The sequence below is a fragment of the Colletotrichum abscissum genome (assembly GCF_030869225.1).
Source record: "Colletotrichum abscissum strain IMI 504890 chromosome Unknown Scaffold_3.1, whole genome shotgun sequence".
In the NCBI taxonomy this organism is placed as follows: Eukaryota; Fungi; Ascomycota; class Sordariomycetes; order Glomerellales; family Glomerellaceae; genus Colletotrichum; species Colletotrichum abscissum.
In genome coordinates, this window is record NW_026850209.1 from 1383207 (window position 1) to 1395444 (window position 12238).

A 12238-nucleotide genomic window follows, 5' to 3' on the forward strand; every position below is an offset into this window, starting at 1 on the left:
CTGGTTGGTTTGGAAAACTTGGGATATTTCGTGCCATTGCTGTGGACGTGATGGGCGGGAGAGAGAGGGGGGGAGTGAGTGGACATGCGGGAAGTTTTTTCTTTGGTTCGACCGAGTTGCGGTTGCCGTAGGATGGGAGGGGGGTTACAAGGTGTTACTAGGGCTGGCTCGGCATAATTCCTTTTTCCCAGCTTTTCCCATGGATGATGGGTGCTGCAGCCTGCGGGTTTTTGTGGATGTTGTATAAGAAGCGTTCAGACGTTTCTTGAGAGGTGAGAGAGGCGAGTGTGTGGAGTCCGTGGGATGCAAAGGGCTTGCTTTGGATATTTGCTTTTTCTTACTATTTGGGTATAGACGCCGCTGCGGAAGGACGGTAGGCGGAGGTGAGGGAGAGTGGGGATTTCGTCTTTGTCCGAGGGGGTGTGTGTTGTGCAGCGTTGAGATGTGGTAGATGATTTGGATACAGAGAGAAAGGGACACTGTTGAGCTTCATTCCTTTCTTTGAAAACATCTCAGGAACCATGAATGGAAGCATGTTGGTTGAAACCTGCGATTTGGGAATATAAGAGGCCGGGGGGGGTTAATGGGAGTGTGGGTTTGGATTACCCATCTACTAAGCTAGTATCGACGAGATCTGTCTACCCACCCTGACGTCGTGCCTGTACTTCATTCTGACAGGCTGCTGCTCTGCTCTGCTCCACCGGTGCGATGCCGAATGCGATGCGCGCAAGGCACGCACGGGGAGGAGTTGTCCCGGCAGGCGGAAAGAACAATAAAGAGGGGAAGTTGAGGTGCTGCGCGGGCTCGGGGACCGGCCGATGGTAACTCGGTGTGAGACTTGCAGGTTCAGGGACCGGGGACCGGGCGGGGGTATCGGAGAGAGAGAGCCGTGGCACGGTCACGGCGCTGCGCTGCGCTCAGGGAGAGGTTCAGTGTGGCGTGGGCGCGCGGCAGATCTTCGGTCAGCTCGAGAGCACAGAAGGAGAGGTGGCGGCCGGAGATATCGGGTGCCGAGAAGTCGTTCCACGGCATAATTAAAGGATCTGGTACTGAGGAATGTTGAAAACGCTGGTAGACTAGAGAGCTAGTGTCGTTGGATGTAGGGAAGAACGTTTGTTAGAGGAGGGCCGGTGCGAGGCGCACCGGGAGGGCGGCGGTCCGGCTTGGCCCCCGCCTGCTTTTTGGGAGGGTCCGTGGTCTGGACCTGTCTCTTTGAGGTGTGTCATGCGGGCTTGTTGGCAGCGGCAGACAGAGACTCAGAGACTCAGAGACTCGGAGACTCAGACAGCGCCAGCAGCCCTGCTGAGATGGAATGACGGAGGTCTGGAGTCTCTGAGTCCCCTTTTTCTGGAGGGGATCATCGAGAGCTGCAAGCTTGAGCTGTGGCACATGTACTTTGTAGCCTAGTTATATACGTACGGATACATTACCTTGATCACGCATCTGGTAGGGAGCGATGGCGGGTATTACCTATTGCAGGCAAGGGAGGTAAACCGGGATCTCTGGCGCTGACGTAGGGATCAGAAAGGAGGCCGGGGGTCGTCCAGCATATACTTGCTTTTTCCCGACTTTTGGTTTCGTTTCCTGATCCCACAACCCTATGCACGAAATGGATAAGATGAGCAACAGGGTAGCTAGTTAGGGGATAGATAGAAAGGAAACGGGCACGACGGGGAAAGCTGGCTTGTGGGAGCCTCTCTAAGCCGAGACAACAAAACAAGAGATGAAGATCGAGGTGAAGATCTTGTGATGGAACTGGTTAGAGCCTCGTCGGCGCAGCCTTTTTTGTCTTGAATTCTTGATAGGGTTGGGTGTCTTTGCGTATCCAAGGTACGCGGTCTCTAATTTCAGACAATCAGCTCCCAAGACGTTTTGTTTCTGAAGCCGCATTCTGAATTGACCTGCCTATCGCGGTATGGAGGGCGACGGATGGTTGTCGACCTCGACTCCGTTTTGGGATATGAGATGTGCAACAGGGAGGCTTTAGTCCGAAGGGCTTAGCGTTTTGTAGTTGAATAGTCAGGGCACATAAGGGTAGAGGCAAGCACGGCAAGTGAGGATAGGGCTGAGAAAGTTGTGGGCTTCTTCGTGTGCCTGAGTAAGCGTTGCCATAACGTCTTTTCTTTTCCTGTCCATCTCTCTTACCTGACTTCGGACTAGGTTCGGCTCTTGCGAGAGCTTGGCCTTGACTTTGATGGGGGTCTAGCGTGGACTGGTTACGCGAGAGGTTTCCAAAACTGGATAATGGGATTCCTTTGGGAGGAATCGAAGGATGATGGAGGTTGCCCAAGAACTAGTCATGATAGTCCTTGCAAGGGAGAAGCAAAGGGATGGGTACTGTGGGAGGAGTTCCTAGCAGAGCGGGGGAGCCAAGAGTGGCTGTTTTGAGGTGGCGCATTGCGGGCTTAGCGTTACATATTCTAGAAACTCGATCCCATGGATATAGAGGCGTCCGAAGCGTTTATGAGATGTGATGGTAGAAGTATGGAAGCTAAGAAGATGCGGAAGGAAGGGAAGAATGATTAAGATATGGTTACAGTGGCTCTGTGGAAACCGGCTAGATGCGGTAGATGGCGAATATGGTGGGGGGCGTTGAAGGCAGGGAATATTGAAAGAAATGTTCGGTAATTGGATATATCCAAGTCAACAAGGTACCTGTTGTAACTTTGCTAGTTGGTATACGTTGAGTGGGACTTTGGTAGAGGAATCGAGACATGTGGCTTGATGGTGGAATTGACGTGTCAATGAGGCAGAGTCACAACACGTGGTATACTGACAACGCCTTGAACTCTCTCTTATCTGATGTGATCTGGATGTATCACGTGAACTTGAGTAGATTGAGCGGGTTTGACCATAGTTGCAGTGAAGCTCTGGGCTACATGAATCATGATTATCGTGTAGAAGCTATGAAACTTCAAGTCGTGTGGGGTGCATTATTCTAGGCGCCAAGTGAAAACTCTTGTCGAAAAACGAGGACAGTTCTTGCATAACCTAATGCAAGATGTCCCGGTAATGAAAAGCTAGAGTTCATGATTCAATGTAGTGCTTATCAACTTGAGCAGGCTATAGGAGTGATATGATTGTCCTGCTTTCTTGACAATGTGTCAGAAATAGTCTCTGAACCGACTTGTTTATATAGAAACTAAACATCTTGATTTAGTATCACGTTAAAATATTTGACATTGGCTTGCAAGTCAAGTTCCACACCTTAGCGAAACGCACTTTCGGTCTCTCAAGCAGCCGGTCAAGTGTGGCCATGGCCACGGCCGATCATTCGCACGGCCTGTGCTAAATCTCCTTCAGCAGCCAATCCTCGAGCAGCTCCTCTTCGAAAAATGATGCAGGACGTGATGCAGAAAAGCATCTCCTGAGGAAGAGGTCCGCACTCTGCTCTGAAGAAGGTCAGCTGGTGCTTGATTCAATATCAGACATCGGTTCGCAGGGTGTTGCACCGATCGGGGATGGTGTTGAGATGGCAGTGCCAGAAAGCAACATCCCGAGGAGCTGGGATATCAGGGCATCAGTATCAGTCCGGCGGCACAAACGAGACAAAGACTGGAGGCAACACTTACTACAGGAGTGGGTCTCATGGTGTTAATCTGGCGGAAAGGACCGAGGAGTTTGACGTTGAGAGGTGAACGGCTATCTGGCTTCGTGAAAGGGATTATGCCTCCGGTTCTTGATAGTGTGTGGTTGAATGAAGCTGCCTTTCTTGTGTACCCCGCCAAGTCTAGGTTGATAGAATATAAGTAGAAGGAAGACAATCATTCCGTAACGTCTCGAATCTCGCTCGACATTTATATCTAGGACCGCTAAAGTGAGTTTGGCTCCAACCTTCTCAAAAAGACTTTGGAGTACTTGGCATCGATCCGTGGTATTGATGATTACGGGAACTTCCAGGGAATGCTCGTGGTTCATCCTGCCGCTAAGCCGGGTGCTTACCCTGCAGTAGCAGCACCCAAGATGAAGTCAGTTGCCCGGCTGGAGAGGAGGTTGGCTAACCAATCGCACTGCATTTCTCTTTAGATAACTAAGGATTGCGTACAACGATGGCTTCAGAATTCGTAACATGGAGTATGTTCTTTGGGGAGAAGAGGGCTGTGTTCCTTTCTGAGAGACCCTCTGTTTGGTTGTGTTCCACTTTCGGGCGACTAAATTGCGGCTCACCATCATAGCCTACATGCATCGCGGGAGATGAAATATCGTCAGGCCATTATTTTATACGTATTGCGCCCTTGGAACCAATACCGATGACATTGCATGAAACTCGAGAAATGCTCAGCGATACGTTGAAGAAAACGGCCCTGAGGCTTGGTCTCATTTATAGTTCCAGTTTTGATTGGGCTCGTGGATGGCCTACGGACAAGATGTTCTTCGAATCTGGCCATAATTTACCTCACCAGTATTGTGTAGACCGTGTACCAGGTCTGCTCGCGGGATACCCTCCGTCTTAGATGGAGGTGGACGGCCGGGACAAAATAGACGTTGACCATCTTGCCATCAAGATTGAGATTAGTACACCGTGATGAAGAGACTGTTCAGGTAGAATTATTTTGGCGTCAACACCAAAATTATAATGAGCTTGAAGTCCGTGTTGATGATGTAGGGATCCAAAGATTTGAATTGATCTACTTCATTCCATGCTTCATGATGTAACACATGGTCAAAATCCCTTGTCCGGACTATTAGAACCAAGGAGAGAGATCACGGATCGCTATACGCGAGACAAGAAAGAGTATGTTAAGCTCAGAGATGCCACACGAATCGGGCATAAGCCTAGATGGTAGGGAGGTTGAAGTTGAAATTGAAGTTGAAGTTGCAGTCAAGTTTAGTAGTCTATGGGGATATAACGTACCCGATGAGGGGAATTCCCGCTGCTACCCATCTTACCAAACCTACTCGGTCAAATGTTGCTTACAAAAATGATCATGAAGTGACACCTTGGAAAGGGAGTTTCTCATGCTATGGTTCGGAATTACGATCGGACCTCTTCAAGGCCATTCTGTCCAATTCTTCGTCATGACGTTAGCGGCTTTGTGGCTGCGGGCCAGCTTCGGCATTCTTGCCCGCTTACGGCCGAACACGCATGTGATATGTCCGCTTACGTCCGTCTCCAGAAGTCAACTTCACCTCAGCACCAGGACGGCCCATCTGGCTCATCCGCTGCTTCCCCTTCCACCCCAAGTCTGCCTGCAATCGCCATAGGCCCGAGACGTTTGAACCGTAATCAACTGTTCAGACATGGAGCGACAAACCCGTCGACGGCGCAGACCCGCTCTGTCATGCCTAGAATGCAGACGCCGAAAGATCAAGTGTGACCGCGACGAGCCATGTGGGCATTGCACTGCATCAAAACTCCGTTGCACCTACCGAGTATTCGGAAGTGAACCGGCAACTCGGCCAACGGTGCAACAAGCTGTTCAGCCAATGCAGTCAATTCACATGATATCGCCCCTGTCACAGGCTCCGACTGTTGTTCCGGCACATGAGTCCACAAACGATGCCAATGCCATCTCTGAGCCTGGACCGGCGCATTCTCGTCGTCGCGAGTCCAGTATTGGCGATGATGTCAGTGAAGAAGTCATCGTATCTGGAAACATGGCTCAAGCTTCAGCTGCCGAGCCCGCTCTCAGAGATCTCCTACACCGCGTCCAGAAATTGGAAGAAGTTCAAGTATCTGCTGATACGGCACGACGAAGCCGATCCGAAGTTCCCCAGCAAATGATGGGGAAGGATACAGATTCACGCGTAGTGTTGAAGAAGTCAAGAGTCTGGCGATGGAGTGATTGGATGGGTGAAGCTTCCGAAGTATGTTCTTTGGCTGTGATGGTTGCTAGCAAGATGCCCACTGCTAACATTTGAACAGTTTGACAGATTATTGGACTGCTATACAAGTTACGTCAAGGCTGCTGCAAATGAGAGTCATACTCCATTTCCAGATGCCGAAACTGAGGCCATGGCTATAGAGGCCGGAACCTTACTACGGAACTGCAAAGACCTAGCGAGGAGCATCAAAAGTTGGCGACCCAGCAGAAGCTTTGGCAACTCTGGAGTCAACCTGGCGGCGCCATCTCGCGAGGTAGCCGATACAATGGTAGATCATTACCTGGATTCATTCGAATCAACCTACCGCATATTACACAAGCCTACCTTCAAGGCGGAATATCAGCGGTTTTGGGATGACCCAGCTAGCGTCAAAACCGATTCGCGCCTCAAGATACTTCTCGTCATCGCGATTGGGTCAAGCTTACATGACACTGAATTAGTCGAGCCAGGATTTAAACGCCTGGCTCATCAGTGGATTTACGCTGCCCAGGCTTGGCTTTCCGGCCCCCTGGAAAAGGATCGATTGGGTATCAACGGCGTCCAGATTCACTGCTTGACCATCTTTGCACGGCATATATTATCTATTGGAGGCGATCTGGTATGGATTTCCACAGGAACACTTATCCATACAGCCATGCAGATCGGCTTGCACCGTGATCCAAGCCATTTATCGTCAATGTCGACGTTGCAAGCAGAGATCCGAAGAAGAATCTGGTCGACCATCTTGGAGTTAGTAATCCAGTCATCCTTAGATGCGGCAATGCCTCCCAGGATCTCTTTCGATGAGTTTGATACTCAACCGCCTGCAAACATCAATGACGACGAACTATTAGAAGAGTCGCGAACGGAGCTAAGATCACATCCGAGGAGCACTTACACGGATATGTCGCTACATCTTCAGCTCAGAGACTCTCTCTTGAGCCGGCTTCGAGTTGTTCAGTTGCTCAATGGGATACACCATGAGTTGTCTTATCACGTCGCACTGGAGCTGAGCTCGGAGATTACTCATGCCTGCAGGACCAACATCCACTTCGTGAGGCAGCACGAACGATCCGGAGTCTCTGTTTTCCACCAAAACTTACTCGATTTTCTCGTGCGTCGCTTCCTGATTCCCTTGCACTGCCCGTTCGCGAGCCAGGCACAGACAAACCCCCTGTTCCAGTACTCGACGAAGGCGACCCTTGACGCCACAATCACGATCCTGTCACCTGTGCCGGACGACAAGTTCTCTCGTCTATTCAGAATCGCGGGAGGCATGTTCCGCGAAGGCTACAGGTACGCACTTGCTACCGTAAGCCACGAGTACATCGCTCAAGCAGAGACGCAGCATCGTGATGGAACGCTGCAACGCAACGTCCAACAGAGAGAATTTCTGAAGAAAACAATGATGGAGTTGATAGAGATAGCGGCAGAGAGAGTAAGGTACGGAGGCGAGACAAACATCAAAGGTCACATGTTTCTCAAAATGATTGTGGCACAAATAGAAGCCATGGAAATGGGCATCCAAGGAGATTTGGAGATTGCGAAGAGCGCGAAAGAAAGTCTAGAATACTGCCACACCTTGCTCGAGGGTCAAGCAAGCACTGTGACGCCATGCTCAACGGCCGATGCAGATTTTGGATCCTCGGGGCTTGACCACGAACAGGGAGGCTTTGGATTTGACTGGGACTTTGACTTTTTTCTACCCGAAGGAGATTTTTAAAGTTCATTCAATTTGAAAGTTGATAAAAAAATCTCCGCAAAATTCGATTGAAAAGACTCATTACTATTTCAATTTTCTTTGCAGCTACAGTTTGACTAGCGACTGAACGTTCCTGCTACTTGTCACAGCCGTTTGACAGTCCCCATATCGGACCTTGGCCTTTGACCGAGAGTATCTACAGCTCGATCCATCGGCATTAGCTGACTTGTTGTCAAAGAAAGGGCGTTCGCAGTGGTTCGGCCGAGGCGGCTAAGACACGGACATAACAGCTCATTCATACGAGTGTGACTCCTCGCCACCTTGATTGATTAAAGTACTTAAGTGTGGTGACAGAATCACCTAACATCTCTTCTCATATCGATTAAAACACGATATAAGACATTTGCTTCATTTCTCCGCCCTAGGTACTCCTCACTATCCTTATACTTAATCACGACGTTCAATCAAACATGTCTTCTCCTTTGAAGATTCTTATCAGCGGCGGTGGAATCGCTGGAGGCTGCCTCGCCTTCTGGCTAGTCAAACTCGGCCATGATGTTACCGTGGTGGAATGGTTCCCTACTCTCCGCGCTACAGGACTTCAAATCGACCTCCGAGGACACGGCATTGAAGTCTTGAAGCGTATGGGCCTCGAAGAGGGATTCCGCGCCAAATCGGTTCCTGAGCAAGGCCTCCAGTTTGTCGATAGTTCCGGCCGAAGGCGAGGCCACTTCCCGATGAACCACTCGGGAAGTGGAGCGCAAAACTTTACCTCCGAGTATGAGATCATGAGAGGAGATTTGTGCCATCTCTTCTACGATGCCACCAAGGGCCGTGCCAAGTACATCTTTGGCACTTCCGTGGAAAGCTTCGACCAGAAGAACGGCGGCGTAGACGTACGCTTCAAGGACGGCAAGACGGAACATTTCAATCTATTGGTCGGTGCCGACGGCCAAGGATCACGTACGCGCAAGATGATGCTAAAGTCCGAAGCCTCTGACGGCTTTTACCCGCTCAGGGGTATTCACGCCTCTTACTTCACAATACCCCGATCAATAGAGAAGGGTGAAGAGTACTATTCGACGGCTTATTTCGCGACCAACAGCCGGATTGTAATGACTCGACGACACAGTCCAGAAGCGATCCAGGCGTACACTTTCTTCACATCTCATGACGAAGAATTCCAGAACGCTCGACGAACCCACGGAAAGGAAGTAAAGAATGTTGTTGTCAAGACGTTCAAGGGCGCAGGATGGCAAGTGGACCACCTCCTGGACGCGATGATGGACTCCCAAGACTTTTACTGCGAGCAAATCGGCTTGGTCAAGATTGACCACTGGTCCGAGGGGCATGTCGCCCTTGTCGGAGACGCGGCGTACGGACCATCCTCCATGACGGGCATGGGCACAACTTCGGCAATTGTCGGCGCCTACGTCTTGGCTGGAGAGATCGGTAAACACTGCGGATCTGAACGCGGCCAAGATGGCATTGAAACGGCTCTACACGAGTACGAAAGAAAGATGCGGCCTTTCATGGATCAAGTGCAGGAGGGCATCACAGATGACGCTTTTGTTTATAAGCTGTGGCCGACGGGACCCATTGGGATGACAATCTTGTACTGGATTATTGGAATTGTTTCTTTCTTCCACATGAACCTTGGGAAGTGGGTTCTAAAGGAGAGTGCGGTGAAGTGGAACTTGCCGGACTACAAGGAGTTGCTACTTTGACGAGACTTGCCTCAGTATTGAGGAGGAAGGTACGGGAAAATAGCAGAGCATTCATTTATATCTGTACATTATGAGACGAAACACAGCTCTGAAAAAACCTCCATGATTCAACGACAACTAATATGAGGCAATATGTACGGGCTTTTCAATATGTGAGGAGGTTTCAAGACCCTAGGGAAGTATTTACAAGATGGATGAACGAGGAATAGTATCTGTACATGCAGCTTTGCTTGGCAGTTTAGTTGTTGAAGGTATGTGTGTGGATGTTGATAGTATCAACCTTCCAGGTCTTGCCGTTGTCGGAAGTGGTAAGCCCAGACGAGTCGGCCTCATTGAGACCGAGGGTCTTGCCGAAGGTGTTATCGGCGGCGTTGAGTATGATGGTCGTACCTGTGTACTCTGTGAATGACAAGGTTAGTGAACCATGAAGCGAACAAATCATCACAGGGAGCACTTACTGTGAGCAACAACCGTACCGACACAAGCATCGTCTTGGCATTCAACAGCAGTACCCCAGCCCTCGGCGTTTCCGGAGCCTTTGCATTGTGAGCATTCATCCTAGTACATTGACATCGCCTAAGTCTTTGAGTTTTACTTACTCGTTGAAAGAGTCGACACCACCTTGCCGTTGAGAGAGACGGTCTGATCATACTTGCCAGTGCTGTCGTTGTATTTGTCTGTGTTATGGAGTCAGACTCGATTCATGATAAAATCCAAATCTGATGACTTACAGTGCATATTGAGCTTGTCACCGGCAGAAGCAGGAACTTGCGTGCCTCCGAGCTGCTCTCCTTGAAGAGTGCTGGCCCAAGTGCACCACTGACCGACGCTAGCACCGCAGTTCCTATGGAAGTTGTCAGCTCGTGACTTTGCCTTCTGATAGAATATACAAGTGATTACGCCTTGGGATCGCTGAAGGAGACAGCAAGAGCCTGGATAAGGTCACCGCCGCTGGTACCCATGCCGGGCCAAAGAGCAAGACGATCCTTCTGGGGACTTGGCACGGGAGGAAGAACGAGAGTCGTAGTCGCCTCACGGATCCAAGACTGAGTGGGACCGAGGGAGAATGCTGGTCCAAACCCGACCTTATCCTGAGCGCTCACCATATTGGCGGCAGCGAGGAGAGCAGCTGCAGCGACGTTACGCATGTTGACGGATATTCGGAGCGAGTGACTGAAGGCAGCAAGGGTATGCAGTCGAAAAAGATCGAAATCCGGAGTGAAGCAATGTCGAGGGTTAACGTAGACTGGAGTCTTAGGAATGGAACGACGACGGCAAGAAGCGCCAAGTACTCTTGGCAACGAGTGTAGGATTTATATGGAAGGCTGCTCATCGTTCTAGACTGCTTCGATTCATCCTAGATGATGCCCCCTTTACCCGTCCGGCATGTTTCTGCCGTATCCAGTCTCCCAATTAACCTGCTACCTCCCACGAGAGAACCAGTCACAAAACAGCCCAGTGGTGGACAAACAATTTCCGCGATGGGTTGTGAAGGCTGCGCCAGGGTCCACGCGACCTGGCCAGATGGTTGAAGGAATAATCCAAGCGAGAAACCCATTCTCATTTGGTAACCCCAATGGGGTCGACAAGGACAAGGCATCATGCTTACTACCATCAACCTCTTAGGCTCTGCAACCTTAACCTTCCCAAAAGAGGGTTGCATTCCCTCGGAACCATCACTAGCATGGCAAGACGCTCAACCACTAAGCAAGAGCGCGACAAGACCAACGGAGAAGCGTGCAGACGGTAGACAAGCCTAGAAGGAAGTACATGACTTCAAGCGTAGACTCGTCGATAGTGACAATGCAAGTGGAGTTCGCGTATTCAACGTGCCGCTTTTTGGATCCCCTTCAAGTGTGAAAAGACAAGATTGGAGACCCCCTGTCTAAGGATCGTCCGTTGAACCATTGCTTGGCCCTGCGAGCCGCAACTAGATTGAAATCCCCACATCGTCTTTTTTAGAGTCGCGATTAGTAATCGTGTCACGAGTTATGGCACGTAGCAATGGGCATACGGAGTATAGTAAAAGTAGCTTAACTATTAAAGTGGAAATAGATAAAAGCAAAAGGTCTATATATATGATATTTAAGATAGATACGTAATTTAGTACGTAACGGGTATTTCGTAAGGTACGATTACTATTTTTATTACGTAATATACCCCCTAATTACTATTACTAAGGAGCTATTATACCTAAGATAGAATCTCTAAATACTTTTATAAAGGCCTAATTTAGTCGAATATAAATAAAAGAAAAATAAGTATAAGGGATATGCGTTTTTTAAACCGCGTTTATTATAAATATATCTTTTTATTTAAAATAAATAGAATCTTAACTTAGAATAGCGCGTATTATATTACTTTTAGTATATAAATTATTAAGGGCGAGGCTACTTAGCTACTTTATATATATTTAAATTCTTACGGCGTTACCTAGTTATTATTTTTTTTCTTTTTTTTAACTTTTTATAGTTATTATAAGTACTCCTATTTATTATATATGCGCGCTTACGCTATTGAATTGTTTATTAATTTTATTTTAAATATAAATATTTAATATATCTAAAAATAATAATAAGTTTTACGTAATTTTTATAATACTTTTTATATATATATTATATAGTTTATTAAGAGTTTAGATAGGTAATAATACTAACGAGCCCCTTTAAGTTATCTTCCCTTTTTATAACCTCTTACTTACTTATTAAGGCCCGGCTACCGAGCTCTCTCTCCTTAATTAAGAGGATATTAAGGCTACTTATTAAAATACTAAGGACTTTATTAAGTTCGAGGCTCTTTTTAGTAGTTATAATAAGGGTAATAATAAGGTAAATAGTAATAATAAGAGCTTTAACGGGCTTTTACTTATTCCCCCCTCGGAGTTTAAAAATAAAAATAAGACTAGTTTAGATAATAAGCTTTTTAAAAAGGGTATATCGTATACTTATTATTTTAAGAGTTTATATTTAATATTATTTTAAAATTTAAAAAACGTAAGGCTAGC

The 12238-nt window shown here is 48.2% G+C and overlaps 4 protein-coding genes across 4 annotated transcripts; 2 read left to right on the forward strand and 2 right to left on the reverse strand.

The window, feature by feature from the left end:
* Nucleotides 1-1116: 1116 nt before the first annotated feature.
* On the reverse strand, nt 1117-1427 carry CABS01_01783 (uncharacterized protein; the record flags this gene model as incomplete). Its single annotated transcript, XM_060535162.1, has 2 exons — nt 1117-1348; nt 1408-1427. The coding sequence occupies 2 exons, from the start codon at nt 1425-1427 to the stop codon at nt 1117-1119; spliced, it is 252 nt and encodes an 83-aa protein (XP_060398351.1).
* A 3814-nt stretch (nt 1428-5241) lies between these two features.
* On the forward strand, nt 5242-7528 carry CABS01_01784 (uncharacterized protein; the record flags this gene model as incomplete). Its single annotated transcript, XM_060535163.1, has 2 exons — nt 5242-5808; nt 5867-7528. 2 exons carry the CDS (start codon nt 5242-5244, stop codon nt 7526-7528), a joined length of 2229 nt encoding a protein of 742 aa, XP_060398352.1.
* A 449-nt stretch (nt 7529-7977) lies between these two features.
* On the forward strand, nt 7978-9234 carry CABS01_01785 (uncharacterized protein; the record flags this gene model as incomplete). Its single annotated transcript, XM_060535164.1, has 1 exon — nt 7978-9234. One exon carries the CDS (start codon nt 7978-7980, stop codon nt 9232-9234), a length of 1257 nt encoding a protein of 418 aa, XP_060398353.1.
* A 238-nt stretch (nt 9235-9472) lies between these two features.
* On the reverse strand, nt 9473-10382 carry CABS01_01786 (uncharacterized protein; the record flags this gene model as incomplete). The annotated part of the gene is made up of 5 exons (XM_060535165.1): nt 9473-9633; nt 9693-9770; nt 9834-9911; nt 9966-10078; nt 10135-10382. The coding sequence occupies 5 exons, from the start codon at nt 10380-10382 to the stop codon at nt 9473-9475; spliced, it is 678 nt and encodes a 225-aa protein (XP_060398354.1).
* Between the last annotated feature and the right edge of the window lie 1856 nt (nt 10383-12238).